The 22027-nt window shown below is 45.2% G+C and overlaps 1 protein-coding gene across 2 annotated transcripts in view; it reads left to right on the forward strand.

Moving 5' to 3' along the window:
- CUEDC1 (CUE domain containing 1) overlaps window positions 1-22027 on the forward strand; it is a 131698-nt gene that overhangs the window by 74020 nt on the left and 35651 nt on the right. For both annotated transcript variants that reach the window (XM_058164207.1, XM_058164206.1), the window contains exons 2-3: window positions 1252-1405; window positions 9470-10106. In XM_058164207.1, the coding sequence (XP_058020190.1) occupies window positions 9816-10106 (291 nt within the window). In that variant the 5' untranslated portion in view covers window positions 1252-1405; window positions 9470-9815. The remainder of the gene's footprint in view (window positions 1-1251; window positions 1406-9469; window positions 10107-22027) is intronic.

Raw genomic sequence — 22027 nt, forward strand, 5'->3', positions numbered from 1 at the left:
ATGTGCAAGGGGAACCTTTACCTTTACCTTAGTTGTTCTAAGTTATTGCCATTGGCTGAACAGCGTTCAGGTAACAGCGTTCTGTGCGCATTTAGTGTTTAGTCATGCCGGCACATGACCACGGAGACATCTTTGGACAACGCTGGCTCTTCGGCTTTGAAACGGAGATGAGCACCGCCCCCTAGAGTCGGGAACGACTAGCACCTATGTGCGAGGGGAACCTTTACCTTTACCTTATGCAGTGGACAGAATTGTTCTGCAATGGACAACTTCTTTCTCCTCCTCCTTTAGCATCATCCTCAAGTTTTGTAGAAGACCCTCCTAGGACCTTTTTGGTTATTAGGATTGTTCTACAATCTAATTTCCCTCAGCGTTCATATGACGAGAGCAATTAAAGCTAGAGTGGTGGCATTTGCATGGTGTGCTAATTATGTGATTGTTGCTTGGTTCATTTATGGTTCAGTGCCTTGTGTAAACCTCAAAAATAGGTCATTCCATGACCAGCTTAAATACATTCATGGGAACAGATCTCTTAAAAGCTATTGAGTTACGAAGCATCGATGTAAAGGCCAGATTGTGTGTGTGTGTGTGTGTGTGTGTGTGTGTGTGCGCGCGCGCGTATGTGTGTCAGACTGATGAAAGCTGTGTTATGATACCAGCTCCCCACTGGCATACAACATTAACAAAACACATTATACACAGTGGTGGGTTTCAAAATTTTTTACTACCGGTTCTGTGGGTGTGGCTTGGTGGGCATGGCATGGCTTGGTGGGCGTAGCTTGGTGAGCGCGGCAGGGGAAGGATACTGTAAAATCTCCATTCCCACCCCACTCCAGGGGAAGGATACTGAAAAATCTCCATTCCTACCCCACTCCAGGGGAAAATACTGCAAAATCCCGATTTTCTCCTGATTAGCTGGGACTTGGGAGGCAGAGAATAGATGGGGGCAGGGCCAGTCAGAATTTTTACTACCGGTTCTCCGAACTACTCAAAATTTGCGCTACTGGTTCTCCAGAACTGGTCAGAACCTGCTGAAACCCACCTCTGATTATACATACAGACATAAATGTAAGTTTAAATAAAGCCTCAGCAAATATAGAGGTAATCCTCAATTTACAACTGTTAATTTAGTGACTGTTCACCTTCATTCATTTTTTTTTTGGACTGGATTTTGCCCACATCCATAAATTGTATGCAATAATATCTGAAATGACATAGATTAAAACATGTGGTTTTTGGGTTTTTTTGCAGGTTGCTATGCCTTTTTCTCCATCCTTGTGGACAGCCAGTGGAAGAATCTCTTTCTCTGCCTTGACCAGAAACAGTTCGTTCAGAATTATTGGAGGAATGAGATGGTGATGTAGCCCTGAAAAATCTTTTCCATGTTCAAAATATACTTCTGAAGGTATGGATTTTCAACTCTTATTTCCTAAAATTCCAAGGTTCATCTGTTAGAGCAGAGGTCTCCAACCTTGGCAACTTTAAGCCTGGAGGACTTCAACTCCCAGAATTCCCCAGCCAGCTTTGCTTTGCTGGCTGAGGAATTCTGGGAGTTGAAGTCCTTCAGGCTTAAAGTTGCTAAGGTTGGAGACCTCTGTGTTAGAGCAAGACAGGCAGTTATTTTAAGGCAGGGGTGTCAAACTCAAGACCCGGGGGCCGGATTTAGCCCCCAGGGTGCTTACATCTGGCCCGTAGGGCCAACCTGGAAACCGCAAAGGACCGGCTATGGTGCCTCTGCCAGTGAAAATTGAGCTCCATTTTCTCTGGCAGAGGGTTGCAGGAGGGCGTCGCAGCCGAAAACAGAGCTCGGGAGCCCCTTATCGCTGGCAGAGCTCTCAGGCTACCACAGACGCCCCCAACACGAGTGACATTGAGCTGGCCACACCCACCTTGGCCTTCCAAGGTCAAACACAACCCTGATGCGGCCCTCAATGAAATCAAGTTTGACACCCCTGTTTTAAGGGGTTGGTATTGGTGGAGAGGTCAGGGGTCACACAGGAATGCCTGCTGCTTCCCCCTACCCTCAAACGGATCCCCTTAAGTACCTCCGAATGAAGAAGGTTGAGTTCCCTCAATCTTTTGTAAATGGAGAAATGCAAAATAGATTTAAAAAGGAAGAAAGACTACCTTTTAAGATAAACCATAATAAAGGTAGTCCTCGAGTTACAACCATTTGTTTAATGACTGAAGTTACAGTGGCACTGAAAAAAGTCACTTACCAGCTTGTCTTTAGACTTACAACTCTGGCAGCATCTCCATGATCAGGTGATCAAAATTCAGGTGCAGGTCAACCACCACTCCTGCGCAGACTGCACTAGCTACCTGTGGTCTTTAAAGTGACTACCTTTAAAGCGCTCCATGGCTTAGGGCCAGGGTACTTACGGGACCGCATGCTGTTACCGAATGCCTCCCACCGACCTGTACGCTCGCACAGAGAGGGACTCCTTAGGGTGCCGTCCGCCAAGCAATGTCGGCTGGCGGCCCCCAAGGGAAGGGCCTTCTCTGTGGGGGCTCCCACCCTTTGGAACGAACTTCCCCCTGGACTTCGTCAACTGCCGGACCTTCGGACCTTCCGCCACGAGCTGAAGACCTATTTGTTTATTCGCGCAGGACTGGCATAGGATTTTAATAGTTTTAATATTTTAATATTTGTTATAATTTTATAATTTTATGGGGTTCTATCATTTTAATGTTTTAATTCGGCCATTTGTTTAATAAGTTTTTTAATTCATTGTTTTATGTGTATATTGTTGTCGTTTTTATTTTGGCTGTAAACCGCCCTGAGTCCTTCGGGAGAAGGGTGGTATAAAAATTCAATAAATAAAATAAATAATAAAATAAATTTACAACAGTTGGTTGTGGTTGTCATTTGTGACCTTCCCAGCTGGCTTTCAACAAGCAAAATCAGCTAAGGAAGCTGGATTCGCTAAACAACTGAGTGATTCACTTAACAAGTGCAGTGATTCGCTTAACAAACATGGCAGAAAAGGTCATAAAATGGGGCACAACTCACTTAACAACTGTTGTTGTTCAGCAATGGAAACTCTGATCCCAACTGTAGTTGTAAGTTGAGAACTACATGTACTGCCCTCCTTTTATTTGAATTATTTTTAGGGATAGTTAGGCCTTGTTAGTAGTTACTACTTTAAATTTGAAGTTACAGTTTTATCTTTTTCATCTCAGCTCATATAAGGGTAATCCCTGATTTACAGTAGTTCATTTAGTGACCGTTCAAAGTTACGACGGCACTGAAAAAGTGACCTAGGGCCATTTTTCACAGTTCCCATCTTTGGAGCATCCCCTCGGTCACGTAATCAAAATTTAGATGCTTGGCAACTGGTTCATATTTATGACCGTTGCTGTGTCCCCTTCTGACAAGCAAAGTCAATAGGGAAGCCAGATTTAGTTAACAACCAAGTTGCTGACTTATCAACTGCTGGGATTCACTTAACAACTGAGTCAAGAAAGGTTGTAAAAGGGGGCAAAACTCGCTTAATACATGTCTCACTTAACAATAGAAAATTTGGGCTCAATTGTGGTCGTAAATCGAGGGCTGCCTATATAGTGGGCCATATATGTAATGACAGTACCACTGGGATAGAAATAGACTACTTTGAACACTTCAGGTAATAAAACAGAAAAATACGCAAATTGAAACATCAATATTCTTGAAGAGTTATTGCCATCCCATGGTAGATAGAGCTCATTTACTCCATAAAATACCTAAGAATATTCCAGTCAAGGACTGCAGTTAGATTAGGAATATGATTGGCACAAGAAGAAAATTTTAGTGCGTAAGACATTCATATGATAAGAGGGCTTTTATTCATTTATAACATTTACATAGCCGTCCATCTTGTGTCCAATTGTTTTCTAATTGTGTTAAACCTAATTTGCCTTTTATTTCACCTTTGCGTTTTATAAATTGTAAGTTCTGCTATCTCTTTTTTGAGTTTTGAAATCTCCTGCGTGCCACTTGATGGAAACGGAATGAATTTTTGTTTCCTCTTGTGAATCTGAGGTATTTATTTTGGATCTGAGCTGTAGACTTTTAACATGTCCATTTAGAGGTTTTTTTTTAATCGTTATTGTTCCAGTCTTCTAAGCTGTGGATTTCACCTCCTGATAAATTGTTCAGGAGTGTTTGGGACCTAACACAAAAGCACAGTGAGAGTGTTAATGAAATGGGCCTATTAGTTCTGTATTGGGATGCTGAAGAACAACCTTAGATTACTGAGGGGAATAATATACTGTACAGAAAAGTTTTAACTACGTAGTTAAGGTTGTTGAAAAAATAATAATAATGGAAGCTTGAGTGGAGAAATATTTTGCCATCAGTAAAATTATCCCTTTTTCTCCAGTGGCTTTTAAAAATTTATTATCTTTAGATCATGATAATTTATTCAGAATGAATTTTCACATTGCCCAAAGCAATCATACTGGTTTAGCGTTGACTTTGAAGAGTGATTTCCTCTCCTTATTTTAGAGGGCCATATAACCAAGGAGACGGGACGCGGTGGCTCAGTGGCTAGGACACTGAGCTTGTCGATCGAAAGGTCGGCAGTTCAGCGGTTCGAATCCCTAGTGCCGCGTAATGGGGTGAGTTCCCGTTACTTGTCCCAGCTTCTGCCAACCTAGCAGTTCGAAAGCATGTAAAGAATGCAAGTAGAAAATTAGGGATCATCTTTGGTGGGAAGGTTAACAGCGTTCCGTGCACCTTTGACATTTAATCATGCCGGCCACATGACCACGGAGACGTCTTTGGACAGCGCTGGCTCTTCAGCCTTGAAACGGAGATGAGCACCGCCCCCTAGAGTCGGGAACGACTAGCACATATGTGCGAGGGGAACCTTTCCCTTTACCTTATAATCAAGGAATGCCTATAAGTGCCATTAGTTCTACTGGTCCACAACACACACACACACACACACACACCCCTACCTTTTTCTTGTATGATTGGTTCTAGAAATAAACATAGGCTAGATTTGGACATGTAGATATTTTCCCCTTGAGACTTGGAGTCAGTGACTCAACTATAGTCAATAAAACAGTTATCTGGATCTTCTCCAGATATTTGGGTAAGTTCTTCGTGTGTTTTTTCTATCAAGTCTCAGACAGCTTAAAATTGTCTTTAATTGTTCTAGTATTAAAGTACAACACAATGTACTTAAACTACTACAACACAGTCTTTTCAGCAGTTCCAAATAGACTCCACACCCATTTGCACTACTCGGGTGACCCTGAGGACACAGATAAACCCCCCGAGTGGCCTCAACAACTCTCTAAAAAGAATGCAATGGACCAGCTGTCTGCAAGGAGTATAAATCCTTCTATTCCCCACCATCCAGTCAGAGCTGAAGAAGCTTCTTGGATGAGAAGCGAAACATCTTCAAAGAAAGAAAAAATGGAAAGTCTAGTTGCCTCTTGAAAAAGCACCTTTGGGACAACCATGACCTAGATGACTGAGAATCTCCATAGAGATATTAAAGTAGACTTTTCCATTTAGACAAGCAATCAGCTAAAACAATTTTACCACGAGGACATTAAATTCACTTTTTTATTTTTTTTATTTTTATTTTGTCACAACAATATATGTAGGTATCATACAAAAAGATTATATAGTATATAAACATATGAGTAAATATAAGGAGGTATAAGCATATATATATATATAGGAAGAAGAAAAGAAAAACAATAGGACAGGAACGGTAGGCACGTTTGTGCGCTTATGCATGCCCCTTATGGTCCCCTTAGGAATGGGGTGAGGTCAATAGTAGAAAGTTTTTGGTTAAAGCTTTTAGGATTATGAGAAGAGACCACAGAGTCAGGTAAAGTATTCCAAGCACTGATGATTCTGTTACAGAAGTCATATTTTCTGCAATCTAGATTAAAGCGGTTGACATTAAGTTTAAATCTATTAGTTGCTCTAGTATTATTGCAATTAAAGCTGAAGTAGTCTTTGACAGGAAGGACATTACAATAGATGATTCTGTGAGTTAAACTTAGGTCTTGTCGAAGGCGACGGAGTTCCAAGTTTTCTAAGCCTAGGATTTCAAGTCTGGTGGGATAAGGTATTTTATTGTTTTCAGAGAAATGGAGAACTCTTCTTGTAAAATATTTCACTTCACTGTCCACTGTCTTAGTCAGGTGACTCATAAGGAGTGGGATCAATTTAACCTATCTCAGCTGCTTTAGACTGCTGTGGGCATGACACATATTTTCCATTCATCTCCTGGGCACTGATTTTGTTCTGCTCTGAGCTGTAGGAGTATCTGACTCTTTCAAAACAGACATTTTCCTAGACTGGCCTCTGAATGTTGGACTCTCCTAAGCCGCCACGGCGGCCATGATTGTGTGTGTGCATGTGACACAGTGAATCAAGTTACAGGAAGCCCTCAACTTAACAACCATTTGTTTAACAACCATTCAAAGTTACAGTGGCACTGAAAAAGTCCTCACGCTTATGACCCTCAGCATCCCCATGGTCACGGAATCAAAATTTGGGCGCTTGGCAATTTACAACTTGTTTATGGGATTGCCATTTGCAGCCTTCCCAGATGGCTTCACACAAGCAAAGTGAATGCGGGAAGCCAGATTTGCTAAATGGCCCCATGGTTCCCTTAACAACTGCAGTGATTTGCTTAGCGACCGTGGCAAAAAAGGTCATTAGTTGAGGACTACCTGCTGTGATGTCCTGGCACAAAAACCAGAGAACAGGTCTAACTCCCCTTTATTGATCCAACTTTGCCCCCAAAGGTCCCCACGTTTACTACAAGTCCTGGAGCAAAGCTGTTCTGTCCCCCTCGCCTCAGTCCGAGCGATGACTTAATTAGCCAGCAACTATCAGCTTCTGGCAGCAAACTAGTGAGCGTCTGCCAAGTGTCTCTGTTATCTCCTTTGATGCCGATGAGTCAACCAGGAACAAACAGTACTTTAGCTCTAGTTAAGCAGTTGATTTGCTTGCCACGAAGGGGTATAGCAGCCCTTGCTGCTTTTATATCCTGTGGGGTGTGGCTCCATGACTCAGCACTTCCTAGGCCTGCCCCACCCTTGCTTGTATTGTTCCCGCCTCTCCTGCCTATGAAACCTAGGGTCCAGCCAGGCCTGATTGCCATCAGCCAGGTCTGGAGGTGTGGCCTGGGGGGGGAAGAGTCAAGGGATGGAGGCCTCGTTATCTCCTCCACCTGGCCTGCCTCTGGCTCCTGGAGCTGAGCCAGGGAAGCCGGTGCTCCAGAGATAAGTCCTGATGGCCCTTCCCTCTCACTTTCTGAGTCACTTTCTGGCAGGGGCCCTGGCTCGGGGGGTGCAGACACAACAAAAGCTCTCACATGCACCTTCAGCAGCCTCTGGCTGCGAGTAGTCCAGTAAGCAGGGTTAGCCAAACAGTAACCAGGGCTAGCAGTCCAATAAACCAGGTTTAACCAAACAGTAACCTCCGGGCATTGGCAAGTGCACACAAGTCTCCATAGATTCAATGTTTGTTCCCAACAAATGCCCCTCCCACCAGCACCTCCTTACTTCTCAGTCCCCAACTGTGCCTTATGAAGGGGGGCGGGGCACTCTCCTCCCTTGTAGCCGGCTCAATCTGCGTTGTTCTCTCCTTCTCTCTTCTCTGTGTGCTCTAGGATCCTAGAGCACGCAGAGAAGAGAGAAGGAGAGAACAACGCAGACTGAATCTATGGAGACTTGTGTGCACTTGCCGACGCCCGGAAGTTACTGTTTGGCTAAACCTGGCTTATTGGACTGCTGGCTTTGGTACTGTTTGGCTGACCTTGCTTTTTGGACTACTCGCAACCTGAGCTCTGTTTCTCTTGCTCTTCCCTGTCTGCAATCCTTTCTAATCCTGAAAAGCCTTGCCCGGACTGATTCTGCCTTTCCCCAGTTTCCTCCAAGACCAATGGAGCCACCCTCTCGATCTCTGCCGGATCTTGTTCCAGCTCAAGTTATGTACATATTTGACTTAAAAACTAAACTTAGGAACTAATCTCGTTCTTAAACCAAGGACTAATTATATCAGTGAGGGCTAACCTTTTCTGGACCGAGTGCCCAAAGCCCGCGCAAACCCTCAAAATGCAATGAGCGTGCGGCCCCTGCGCACGTGCTTCGTCCCCCGTGAATGTGCGTGTGGCCCTTGCATGCACGCCCCGCCCCCCATATATATGCACGTGGTCCTCCTGCACGCCCCTGCTCCCCCTGTGCATGCGCTCATGGCCCCCCACATGCGCCCCGCCCCCCGCACATGGCCAGCAGAGACCCAAAGACCAGCTGGCTGTCGGGCGGTTCGCGCACATGCGCAGTAGAGCTGAACCAGGACACGTGCCATCAGAGAGGGTACTGCCTGCCACCTCTGGCACACGTGCCATAGGTTCACCATTACGGACCTCTAATAAACATTCTAAATTCTAACCAGAATTGAAATTTTATTAAGCCATCTGTCCTTAGGTAGAACAAAGATTTTCGGTCCTGAGAATTCCTGCTTTTGAGTAATAATGTTTGTATCCTTTACTCCCCAAAATCTGCCTCACTGTATACAGGTAGTCCTCAATTTACAACAGTTTGCTTAGTGACCGAAGTTACAACGGCCCTCAAAAAAGTGACTTTGGACCATTTTTCACACTTATGACCATTGCAGTGTCCCCATGGTCACGTGATTTACGTTCGGATGCTTGAGAACTGACTCAGTTTATGACGGTTGCGGTGTCCCGAGGTCACATGATCCTGTCTTGCGACCTTCTGATGAGCAACATCAATGGGGAAGCCAAATTCACTTGTTGCCAATTTAACAACTGCAGTGATTCACTTAACAAATGTGGCAAGAAAAGTCGTAAAATGGGGCAAAACATTTTTTTCAATTAGTGACGGAAATTTTGGGCTCAAGTGTGGCCGTAAGATGAGGACTACCTGTACAGTATTTTGAAAGAAAGGTAGTTCTCGACTTATGACCACAGTTTCTGTTGCTGAGACAATTAAGTGAATTTTGATCCATTTTACGACCTTTCTTGCCATAGTAAGTGAATCACTGCAGTTAAATTAGTGACACGGTTCGTAAGGGAATCTCGCTTGCTCATTAACTTTGCTTGTCAGAAGGTCACAAAAGGGGATTACATGACTCTGGGACAGTGCAGCCGTCATAAATATGAGTCAGTTGCCAAATGTCTGGATTTTAATCATGTGACCGTGAGGATGCAGTAATGGTCATAAATGTGAAAAACTGTCAAAACTCACTTTTTTCAGTGCTGTTGTAACTTCAAACAGTCACAGAACGAACTGTCATAAGTTAAAGGACTATCTGTGGCAAAAAAAAAATTCTTTAAAAAAATCAGGAATTTCTTTCTGCAAACTCATCTCAAGTTCTGCAAAACTACTGAAATGTCTTATGTAAGGGAGGTTGGGAGAGATATTGATATCAATTTTCTATATTATAACATGATTTTACTCCTTTTTAAAAACACATTTCTTCATTTTTCAGTAAAAGAAATGCATCTGAGGCTTTGGAGGCTCTCATATCTCTGAAGAAGTCCTTCTCCACCGATTTCCTCCTGTTGTGGATCGATCCAGGGCTGAAACTCTGCGGGCTTCCTCGGCTCCATCTTGTTTCGCCATCTCCAATGTGCCGCCATTTTGTGGTGGGTTATCGGCCAGTCGTTCTGCAAGGCGCTTGCGTTGCTTCTTCTTGACCCGAAAACTGGAAGGCAGATTGCTCCACGCCCTCCCTTCTCCTTGGGTTTATACATTTCTTCTCTCGGTTCTTCCTTTTCCTACCTCAAAAGCCGATTTGAAAAAGTTTAAACATTTTCCAAAAACGGTTATCCAAAATGACAAGTCTGTTCCGACGGAGCAGCAGCAATGGCGGCTCGAGGAATAGCTCTTCCGCTCAAGAACTTAACAATAGCCGCCCCGCAAGGCAAGTACGGAGGCTGGAGTTTAACCAGGCGATGGAGGATTTTAAGACCATGTTCCCCAACATGGATTATGACATCATTGAATGTGTCTTGAGGGCCAACAATGGTGCGGTAGATGCCACCATCGATCAACTGCTACAGATGAATCTGGACTGCAGCGAATGTGACGAGAGTTCGGATTCGGACGACAGCATTCCCCCGGAGGTAAACTTTCCCATGTTCTGGAATACAGGTAGTCCTCGATTTAGTGACCACTCAAAGTTACGACGGCATTGTTAACAGTGGATCATTTTTCATGCTCCCAAATGTTGCAGCATCTCCGTGATCAAAATTTGGATGGTCGGCAACTGGCTCATATTTATGACGGTTGTGATGTCCTCGGGACAAGTGATCTCCTTTTGCGACCTCCTCACAAAGTCAATAGGGAAGCCAGATTCACTTAGCAACCATGTTACTAACTTAACAATTGCAGTGATTCACTTGACAAGTCTGGCAAGATAATTGTAGAAAGGGGCAAAACTCATTTAACTGTCTTGCTTAGCAGTGGAAATTTGGGGTTCAGTTGTGGTCCTAAGTTGAGGACTACCTCGTAGTTGCAAATTTGGCTGTGAGTTTGAGGAAAGATTTTCGGTGAGATTTTCTTGTGTGCTAATTGTATGGGGTGGTGTTTCTCCAACCAGAGCCAACTTCCATTTTAACTGCCTCGGATGCCCAACATAACATTGTGAGAAATTAAAATAATGGTCAGGACAGTCCCTACCTCTCCTCGCAAAACTATTTTACCATCCAAATCCCAAGAATGTCCTTCAGTCTCTCTCTCGTAATGATGGATCCCATCTGTATAGCATGTGCGAGGTCACTACAATGTGAGGAAGTGATTAACAGATTAACAGGGTTGGAAGGGACCTTGTAGGTCATCTAGTCCAACCCCCCGCCCAAGTAGGAGGCCCTACACCATTTATGACAGATGGCGGCCCAACCTCTTCTTGAAAGCCTCCAGTGATGAAGCTCCCACAATTTCCTAAGGCAATTTCTGTTCCATGGGTTCATTGTTCTCACTGTCAGAAAATTTCTCCTTATTTCCATCCATTATTCCTTGTCTGGCCTTCAGGTGCCTTGGGAAATAGCTTGACCCCCTTCCTCTCTGTGGCAGCCCCTCAAATATTGGAAGACTGCTATCATGTCTCCCCTGGTCCTTCTCTTCACTAGACTAGCCATGCCCAATTCCTGCAACCGTTCATCGTATGTTTTAGCTTCCAGTCCCCTAATCATCCTGGTTGCTCTTCTCTGCACTCTTTCTAGAGTCTCAACATCTTTTTTACAGTGTGGTGACCAAAACTGGATGCAATATTCTAGCTGTGATCTTATTAAGGCTTTATAGAGTGGTACTAATGTCTTTGGGTTAAAAGTGATTCTCCCATTATGCTGTCATTAAGTTGTTATACTACTATCTATTATTATTCTTTATAATGTTCTCCTTTGATTTAATTTCTATGTTCACTGCTAGAGTCACAATTATTGTTGGTCTAATGCAGTGATGGCTAACCGTTTTGCCATCCCATGCCAAAAGCGTGGGGAGCGTGGGGGGGGGGTGCCCACACCCATAATTCTATGCTCCCCACGCATGCCTGCGCAAACCCCCCCCATGCTTTCCACGCTTTTGGTACGTGATGGCATGGTGGTCCCAGTTGGCCCATTTTTGCTCTCCCCAGGCTCCAGAGCCTCTCTAGGAGCCTGGGGAAGGCGAAAATGGCCTTCCCCATCACCCTGGAGGCCCTCTGGAGCCTGGAAACGGCCCATTTGCTGACTTCCGGTGGGACTGGAAGACCCTTTTTTTGCTCTCCCCAGACTCCAGAGCCTCTCTAGGAGCCTGGGGAGGGCGAAAACAGGCCTTCCCCACCCCACCCCAGGCCCTGCAGAGGCAGAAAACAGCCTGTTTCCCTACTTTTGGTGGGCCCAGGCATGCTGGAGCTGAGCTCACGTGCCCACTGATATGGCTCCACGTGCCACAGGTTTGCCATCATGGGTCTAGTGGTTAAGGCAGCAGGCTTTGTTCCAGACAATAACTGTTTTAGTAACTCATTCACCTTTTAAACAATGGCAAAAGGAAATATCTCTGAACTTGTGTGGCAGGGGGAAAAAACACGAGTTATCGTAAATGTCAGGAAAAAAGAGGATTGGGTTTACCTGATTTGCACCTTTATTCTGCTGTTTTGTTTAAGATGGAAGAAGGGTGCTGCTGAGAAAGAGAAGGCTTTGGGATTTAAAGGACATGATTTGAGTGGCCCCACAGGTGTTTGTGTGGATGGAATATGGGCCTTGGTGCTTTCTGAGCTTGGTTGTTTTCCTGCAGACATTTCATTACCAAACCAGGTAACGCCGTCAGTCCTCAGACAGTACCAAGAACCCCACAGTTCCACTCTGAGCTTACAAATATGATCTTCTATAGAATATGGAATAGATACAAATCCAGGTTGTGTCCGAAAACACCTTTGAGGCTCTCAGCACACGAACAGGCACAGTCCAGTTTGTCTGCTGCATTTCATTTCTCTGTTCTAGTTGGCTACTATGCATTGTGGCCGGAATGCCTGCTATCCTCTTGTCACTGGTCATTCATTTTGCAAGTAAAACAGTGAAATACTAGGGTCCGCCGCCCCGCCCCCCACGTCCTTTTTAAACGAAATCCCAAAATTGGTGGAACAATGAAATCTATCTCTTTTTCTTTTTTCAATTTCATTTTCAAAAATTGAAGGAAGAGGGGAAAGGTTAAAGGATGGATTTCGCTTTTCTTTAAGCCACTGAAATTGACAAAAGTGAAATTGACAAAAATATTGCCATTTTGTCCTTCTGGTTCAAATGACCGGAAGAATGGAAAAACCAACCTTCCTTCCTTCCTTCCTTCCTTCCTTCCTTCCTTCCTTCCTTCCTTCCTTCCTTCCTTCCTTCCTTCCTTCCCTCCGTCCTTCCTTCCTTCCTTCCTTCTTCCTTCCTTCCTTGTTCTGTCTCCGTCCTCACTCTGTTGTAACGAGCTGGCCTACAGCCAGTGGATACACAGCTCCTATAAGTCCTGGCTGAGAAAATGCAGCTGCCTGCCAAAAAGTTCAAACAGATTAAGACTTCAGCTCACTTCGACACGGTTCAGCTAATTTGCTTCCCGTGGAACTGAGAGCAGTCCCAAAACTCTTTATATATCCTGTGGGGTGGGGCCTTCCCTTTGATGACACCACCTCTCTAATCTTCTGAAGTGTGGGTCGATCCAGGCTTGATTGGTATGATTATCAGCTGCGTCTGTAGGCGTAGCCTGAGGAAGGGAGGAATCAGGGGATGTCAGCCTCATTACATCCTCCGACTGGCCTGGTTCTGGCTCCTGGAGCTGGGCCAAAGGAATCGGTGCTCCTGAGGTAAGCCTTACCGGCCCTTCCCCCTCACCCTTAGAGTCACTTTCGGGCATGGGGCCAGATTCGGAGGCTGGAGCCACAACATTCCTTCCTTCTTAGAAGAAAGTGAATTCACCAATCAAGGCTGCGGTCAGTATAGTCTGGACAGAACCTCAGGCCATCAACATGGCCAAAGTGGAGGAAGGGATTGAAATCCAGAACCAAATTTCTTAAGCCAGCTTCATTTCCAGACAATTTCTGCCCAAGAATCCCAAAACTTAAAGCTGCAGGATCTGAACAGTCCCTACTTAAGTCAATAGACATCTGGTAGAAGTCACAACAAAATCATGACATTGTCAGCTCATCTCCTTCTTCCCTTTGTGGATGGCCTGTATGGGGTAGGTTTTTAAGATTGCTTGCTTACTTATGGAACTTGATTCCTGGATCATGAACAAAGGAGAATACCCCCCGCCTCCCCACTTCCCTCTGCGAGATGGCAAAGAAAAGCCAAAAAAGAAAAGGCGGAAAAAAGGGGTGGGACACAGAAGCAACTGTGGCAAGATAGAGGGCATTTGCACATGCAACTTGGCATCACTCCTGGGTTGGCGCTGCCCTCATATTCTCACAGTACCATCTTCTTTGGACAGCTGAACCAAGTTACTATTGGCTCACCAGCAAGCGCAAGAGGAAGAAAAAAAAAACCCCACTGTTTTTTTCCACTGGCAGGATTTCTTCCCTAATCCCACCACCTTGGCTGTCTTTCTTCCTTAATGAGAGACTAAGGCAGCCTGGGGCCGGGCTGGGGAACAGAAAGATGTCTTCCTTGGCAGCTGATGGTTTTCTTTTAATCTACCGCAAATGACGACATGAGATGTGCATGGAACAAGCAGCAATGGCGGCGGTATATTCAAGGAGAGGGACTCCAGTAACTTTTGGGTGCTTGCCTTTCCTGGCAGCCAGCTGCTGGAGGAAAGTAAGTATATGCCCCGTAGGAAGGAAGAGCAGGCGGCGGCTCCCGGGCAAGACTGGTGTCGGGGAATGGTGCATTCCCTGACCCGGTTGAGGCAGGCGGCAAGCAGGTGGTGGCTTTGGGGTCTCAGGAGAATGAGGCATCCCTGGGCCTGGGCCCTGGGCCCTGACCAAAGGCGAAGGGTGAACGGGCGGCGAGCAGGCAGCGAGTGGGCAGCAGCTCCAGGGAAAGGCTGGAGTTGGGGAATGGTGCATTCCCTGACCCGGTTGAGGCAGGCAGCAAGCAGATGGTGGCTCTGGGGTCTCAGGAGAATGAGGCATCCTGGGCCTGGGCCCTGACCGAAGGGCGAGCAGGTGGCGAGCTGCCTTCCCGGTGTCCAGCTTGTGAAGGCTGGACTGTGGGCCGTGGATGGTTCGGGGGCGTGGCCAGCCAGTGATTACTACCAGATCGGCAAACCAGACCCAATCTCCACTACCTACTCGCCCGATCCAGTCCAATCCGGTAGTATTTCACCCCTGAACTAGACATATCCAATCCTCAGCCCCATGTCCTAACTAACCACGTGAGTCACTATGCTCCATTTGATCACTAATTATTGACTCTTGTATTTGTCAGTGCTTCTGAACAATCAGACATAAGACACAACCAGATGAGCTAAATCTACTTTATTGTAAGAATACATGAACAGAATCATGAAAGTCTGATGGTAGAAACTTCCTGCTGCCGGTTTGATTGGTCTGATCAATTAAGGAAAGTCCTACCAAGTTACTTTCTCAGACCGTTAAGCAACAGAGGGCTCCTCGTTCTCTTTTCTGATTGTCCCCCAAGGTTATCCGTACATTCTCCTATAGCAGGAGTCTCCAACCTTGGCAATTTTAAGACTTGTGGACTCATCCAGCAAAGCTTTAAGCAAAGTCTTAAAGTTGCCAAGTTGGAGACCCCTGTCCTATAGCAGTGATACCTAACCTTTTCTGGACCGAGTGCCCAAAGCGTGCGCGTGTGCACCCCTGCCCCTGTGCCTCACCCCCATGCATGCACCTGCCCCCCCCCGCACATGCATGGCAGAGACCTGAAGAGCAGCTGGTCACCGGGAGGCACATACATGCGCAGTGGAGCTGAACCTGAGCTCCCGTGCCGTCAGAGAGGGTGCTGCGTGCTACCTTTAGCACACGTGCCATAGAGTGGTGGGTTGCCCCCCCCGGTTCGCACCGATTCTCTAGAACCGGTAGTAAAATTGGTGGGAGGCTCCGCCCACTGACCCGCACGTCATCAAAAGTCATCTGCGCATGCGCAGAAGAGTGCGCGTGGGCACGATGCGAACCGGTAGTCAAGGTAAGTAGAACCCACCCCTGGTGCCATAGGTTCGTCATCACAGTCCTACAGCATTCCCCCATTAGCCATCTGAAGGAAAGGCGATTAGGATGAGAATGGAAACCGGAAGAAGTTACAGGTAGCTTGGGAAGGTTTGTGTAGATCGAATGTTGGTTGTGTGGAAGTGCAATCAGCTATCCGCTTCTCTAATGCAATATTTTTCAACCTTGGCAACTTTAAGATGTGTGGACTACAGCTCCCAGAATTCCCCAGCCGGATGTCTGGGGAATTCTGGGAGTTGTAGTCCACATATCTTAAAAGTCGCCAAGGCTGAGAAAACACTGCCCTAGTAAGAAAACAGCTCTGCTAAAGCAGACTGTGCCCAATACTTGGGAAAAGAGACAGCTGCAAGCAGGTTTGGGGTTGTGCAGCACACTGTCAACTATTTACGGGTGTGAAAATCTCCCGGCAAGTTGATAGCAGATGTCCTGCCTGCCAAAACACAGGCTGGATCCCAGCATTCCCTAATAGCTCCTGGCTGTGGGGTGTGTGTGTGTATGTGGGGAGGGATGATTGGGAGCTAGCAGGGTAGCTTAAGGACAATTTTTCAGGTCTCTCTGTGTTGTGACCCTCGAGGTGAACAGCGCTTTCCTTGTCAAGCGTTAGGTGTTTGTAATGTTGGTATTTTCAGTGCTGTAAAAGCAGGCACAGGAAGGAGATTTGAATATTTTATTTATTTATTTTATTTATTTATTTTGTCAAATACATATTAAATAATATATATAAGTATAAGCATGAATTGAATGCATGAATTGAATACATAAAATGAATACAACTAAAGGGAACATTAGGACAGGGACGGTAGGCACGCTGATGCTCTTATGCACACCCCTTACAGACCTCTTAGGTGAGGTCAACAGTAGACAATCTTAGGTTAAAGCTTTGTGGATTTTGGGATGAGACCACAGAGTCTGGTAGTGCATTCCACGCATTAACAACTCTGTTGCTGAAGTCATATTTTCTGCAATCGAGATTGGAGCGGTTCACGTTAAGTTTGAATCTATTGTGTGCCCGTGTATTGTTGTGGTTGAAGCTGAAGTAGTCATTGACAGGAAGGACATTGTAGCAGATGATTTTATGAGTTATGCTCAGGTCATACCAAAGGCGGCGTAGTTCTAAATTTTCTAAACCCAGAATTTCAAGTCTGGTGGCATAAGGTATTTTCTTGCGAGCAGAGGAGTGGAGGACACTTCTTGTGAAATATTTCTGGACATGCTCAATTGTATTAATGTCCAATATGCAGTGTGGGTTCCAGATAGATGAGCTGTATTCGAGAATTGGTCTAGCAAATGTTTTGTATGCTATGGTTAGTAGTGTAGTAGTTAAAATATCAGACCGGGATACAGGTTGTCTTTGGTTTAGTGTTTTTTGGGTTTTTTTGCATTTATATCCCACCCTTCTCCGAAGACTCAGGGCGGCTTACACTATGTCAAGCAATAGTCTTCATCCATTTGTATATTATATACAAAGTCAACTTTTATTGCCCCCAACAATCTGGGTCCTCATTTTACCTACCTTATAAAGGATGGAAGGCTGAGTCAACCTTGGGCCTGGTGGGACTTGAACCTGCAGTAATTGCAAGCAGCTGCTGTTAATAACAGACTGCATTAGTCTGTTGAGCCACCAGAGCCACCAGATTACAGTGTTACTGTAATCTGTTTAGTTTTTACGTTGCAAGAATGAAGTTCCTTTGTAGAACAGGGGTCACCAACCTTTAAGACCTCAGGGACCACTAAATTCATAATTTTAAATCCCATGGACCACTAATATGAATTAGTGACGGGATGGGGTCCTTCAGGCACTTAGATTGGCCATCTGTTGGTGGAGAGATGTGCCCAGGGTCAACCCTAGCTTTGCTCTCCGCTGCAGCTAAGAATCTCAATTACGGCTAACAATGAATGCTTGTCTTGTAGCCAGCCTGGGTGCTAGATCAGCTCCCTGCAAACTCAATCTCTCAAGGAGCCTAGCCGAAGTTTCGCGCACCGCTTGCTAAAGTGCCTAGACTCCCAGGGAGGGAGGGAATGACTGGAGCTACTAAACAGGTGGTCAAGCTACGTGCCTGAAGGACCCCATCCCATCAGCGAGTGGGATTAATTGCTTAATTGGATTAATTGGATTAATTGTGGGCTGTAGTTTGAGGATCCCTGATTTAGTGCAATATAAAAAAATGCAAAAATGCAAAGATTTTTCTGCAGACCACCAAAATATTATTGCTGATCACCAGTGGTCCACGGACCACCAGTTGGTGACTGCTGTTGTAGAAGTTCTTTGCAGAAAAAGTGAAGAAATGGTTGTTGTTGTTTTTTCAAATGGGAGAGAAGGAGAACAATTGTTTCATGTCTGTCTGCAGAATCATTCAATGAACAATATTTAGTGTATGTTGCATTGAAATGTCAAGGAAATCGTATCAAATTTAATTTTCATGCTAGGTTGTTTTGGAAGGTGGCCCCAGCTTTCCAAAAGTCAAGTGTCATCCACAACTTACACACTGTTATATTGAATCGAATCAAACCAAATCGAATCGAATCGAATCGAATAGAATAGAATAGAATAGAATAGAATAGAATATTTATTTATTTATTTATTTATTTATTTATTTATTTGATTTTTATACCGCCCTTCTCCCGAAGGACTCAGGGCGGTGTACAGGCAAAATAAAACAATACAATATACAAATTAAAATACCATTTAAAAAACTTATTTAAATTAGCCTGAGATTAAAAATTTCCATACTAAAAAACCCCATTTAAAAATTAATAAAATTTCCCATTAAAACTAATTTAAGCCAGCCCCGCGCAGATAAAGAGATGTGTTTTTAGTTCGCGACGAAATGTCCGAAGGTCAGGTATTTGACGTAGACCCGGGGGAAGCTCATTCCAGAGTGTGGGCGCCCCCACAGAGAAGGCCCTTCCCCTGGGGGCCGCCAGCCGGCATTGTTTGGCGGACGGCACCCTGAGAAGTCCCTCTTTATGGGAGCGTACGGGTCGGTGGGAGGCGTGTGGTAGCAGCAGGCGGTCCCGTAAGTACCTAGGTCCTAAGCCATGGAGCGCTTTAAAGGTCATAACCAACACCTTAAAGTGCACTCGGAAAGCCACAGGCAGCCAGTGCAGCCTGCGCAGGATCAGTGTTACGTGTAGCTCCCTCTATAACCCGCGCAGCTGCATTCTGGACTAACTGAAGCCTCCGAGCACACTTCAAGGGGAGCCCCATGTAGAAAGCATTACAGTAATCCAAGCGAGAGGTAACGAGCGCATGAGTGACCGTGCATAAGGCATCCCGATCAAGGAAGGGGCGCAACTGCCGAACCAGGCGGACCTGGTGGAAGGCCCCCCTGGAGACGGCCGTCAAATGATCTTCAAACGACAGCCGATCATCCAGGAGAATAGAATAGAATAGAATTTTCTATTGGCCAAGTGTGGTTGGACACACAAGGAATTTGTCTTGGTGCATATGCTCTCAGTGTACATAAAAGAAAAGATACATTTATCAAGAATCATAAGGTACAACACTTAATGAATATTGCACAGGCTTGCTAGCGTTAGAAGGAAGACCAGCATTCTCTCATGGAATTATGGATTACAAGGGCATAATTTGAGAGTTTATAGCTCCAATTTCTGTTTTCCAAAATCCCAGTCTCACTGGAATTTCTTAATCTTTCTCTGAGCTGATACAGGAAGTCCTCGACTTACATCTATTTATTTAGTGATCGTTTGAAGTTACAACCACACTGAAAAAAGTGACTTATGACCGTTTTTCACACTTACGACCATTGCACCATCCCGTAATCACATGATAAAAATTCAGATGCTTGGCAATTGACTCATATTTATGACGGTTGAAGCGTCCTGGGGTCACGTGTCATCTTTTGTGAACTTCTGACAAGCGACGTCAATTGGGAAGCCAGATTCACTTAGCAACCGTGATACTAACTTAAGAGCGGCAGTGATTCACTTAGCAACTGTTGCAAGAAAGGATTTAAGATGCGATAAAACCCACTTAACAACTGTCTCACTTAATAACATAAATTTGGGGCTCAACTGGGGTCGTAAGTTGAGGACTACCTGTAGTTCCCTTTTGCAACATCCATCCTTTTAATTCTCTAACTCGGGGTTTCTTAATCTTGGCAACATGAAGATGTGTGAACTTTAATACCCAGAATTCCCCAGCCAGCCTTGTTCTTCAGGTTGCCATGGTTGAGAATCACTGCTCTAACTCTATGTCTTGCCATATGCTTCTCCCTCTATGCTAATTGTCGCCAGTGGATATCCCCATCAGTTGCAGGTACAGGTACTGTGTTTCCTGAAAATAAGACAACTGGACAATAAGCCTTAGCATGATTTTTCAGGATGCTCATAATATAAGACCTACCCCCAAAATAAGCCCCAGTTAAGATCGTCGGCCAAATGGATGCATTTAGTACCATATTTTCCCGAAAATAAGACCTCACTGGAAAATAAGCCCTAACACATCTTCTGGAGCAAAAATTAATGTAAGACCCAGTCTGTTGTGACTTCAGCCCCCGAACCTTGCCCCATGCTCGAAAGTGACTCAGAAAGTGAGGGGTAATGGCCGGTAATTCTTATCTCGAGAGCACCAATTCCTTTGGCTCGGCTCCAGGAGCCAGAACCAGACCAGTTGGAGGACGTAATGAGGCCGTCATCCCCTGATTCCTCCCTTCCCCAGGCTACGCCTTCAGACCCAGCTGATAATAATAATCAAGCTTGGCTTGACCCGCGCTTCAAAAGATTAGAGAGGCGGTGTCAAAGGAAGGGTGGGGCAGGAGCCCCACCCCACAGGATATATAAGGAGCTTTGGGACTGCTCTCACTCCACGGGAAGCAAAGTTTAGCTGAACCGTTTCAAAAAGAGCTGAAAGTCTTGCTACGTGAGTCATTTGTTTGAACTTTGGCAGGCAGCTGCGATTTCTCTGCCAGGACTGATAAGAGCCATGAATCCACTGGCTGAAGGCCAGCTCGTGGGTCTGAAGTGGGGAAGGAGACAGAACACAGTCTTATTTTAGGGGAAACATGGGTAATCCTCAACTTACAACTGTAAATGAGCTCACAGCTTTGGTCATAAATTGTGCCGGTTGTAATGTGAATCACCATGTGATTGCACCCAATTTCATGACCTTTTTTTTGCTGCAGTTGTTCAGCAAACCCATTTTTACTATTGGGCAGATTTTGCTGGAAATCGGGAGTAGATGCCAGTTTTGGTCAAAAATGTTGTAAATCACAGTTGCCTGACTATAGGATGCTGCAAACAGACCTAAATAGGAGCCAGTTGCCAAACATGCAAAATGCGATCCTCTGACTAGACGCAAGGGGCAGGGGTGAAATGCTCCCGGTTCGGACTGGATCACTCGATCCAGTAGCGATCTTGGCTGGTGGTTCGGAGAACCAGTAGCAATCGCAGTGCAAGGCTCCGCCCACCCTCCCGGCTGTCATTACGTCCTGGTTTTAACCAGGATGTAATGTGTTTTGTACCCTCTGCGCATGCGCAGAAAGGTTTTGCGGATGCGATGCGCGGGTGCGCGGCATATGCACTTCAGAACCGATAAGGAAGGTAAAGGGGGTGTTGGTGCTTCGAAACTAAGTCATAAGTAGCTCTGGGAAGGTCTGCTATAACTTCAAATGGTAAGCGATTGGTCGTAAGTCAGGACTATCTGTGTTCGTAACAAGTAAAGGGGTTCTAATGCAATGCCTTCCAAACTGTTGGGCACCAGGGACCGGTTCTGTGGAGAGAGGTTTTTCTGTGGACCAGAGTGGGCATGATTTCATGTGCTGCCTGCATCCCGGTGATGGGGCTTTGCTTCTTTCTTTCTTTTTTTAAAAAAGTTTTTTATTTTTTTATTTTTTATAAAAATATCAAATCAGTGTGTGAACAGTGTGGTACCTGGGTGCCATACATTCCAACACAAATGGAACTGATTAGAGTAAACATTACAGTCTATCATTATTCAATTATTCCACCTGTTTCTCATTATTACTTGCGTTTTAAGAAGCTTTTTCTTTCTTTCCTGTCTAACTTCTAATCATGTCACCTGCCTAAAAAAAGAGGGAGGGGGGGAGAATAGAAAGGGAGAGACAGGGAAAAGCAACTCAGAGTAGCAACAGAAAAGAGGAATCTTCCATCCATCATCTCTTGCCTGCTTCATACTTTGATTGTTATGCTTTAAAGAAAGAGAGGAAAAAGGGAAAGCTAATCAGAACAACAATAAAGGTGAAAATCATCTACCCATCGGCTCTTGTCCGCTTCAGTACTTTAATTGTTATGCTTTTTTTTTACTTCCCTCCCACATTCCTCTCTTAAGTCTCCATCTATATTTCTTGGATGTCCAATCTAAGTGCTTTGCTTATTTCTGTGGCTCAGTTTCTGGCATTCCACGGCCCAGTGCCGGTCCAGGGA

The sequence above is a fragment of the Ahaetulla prasina genome, chromosome 1 (assembly GCF_028640845.1).
Source record: "Ahaetulla prasina isolate Xishuangbanna chromosome 1, ASM2864084v1, whole genome shotgun sequence".
In the NCBI taxonomy this organism is placed as follows: domain Eukaryota; kingdom Metazoa; phylum Chordata; class Lepidosauria; order Squamata; family Colubridae; genus Ahaetulla; species Ahaetulla prasina.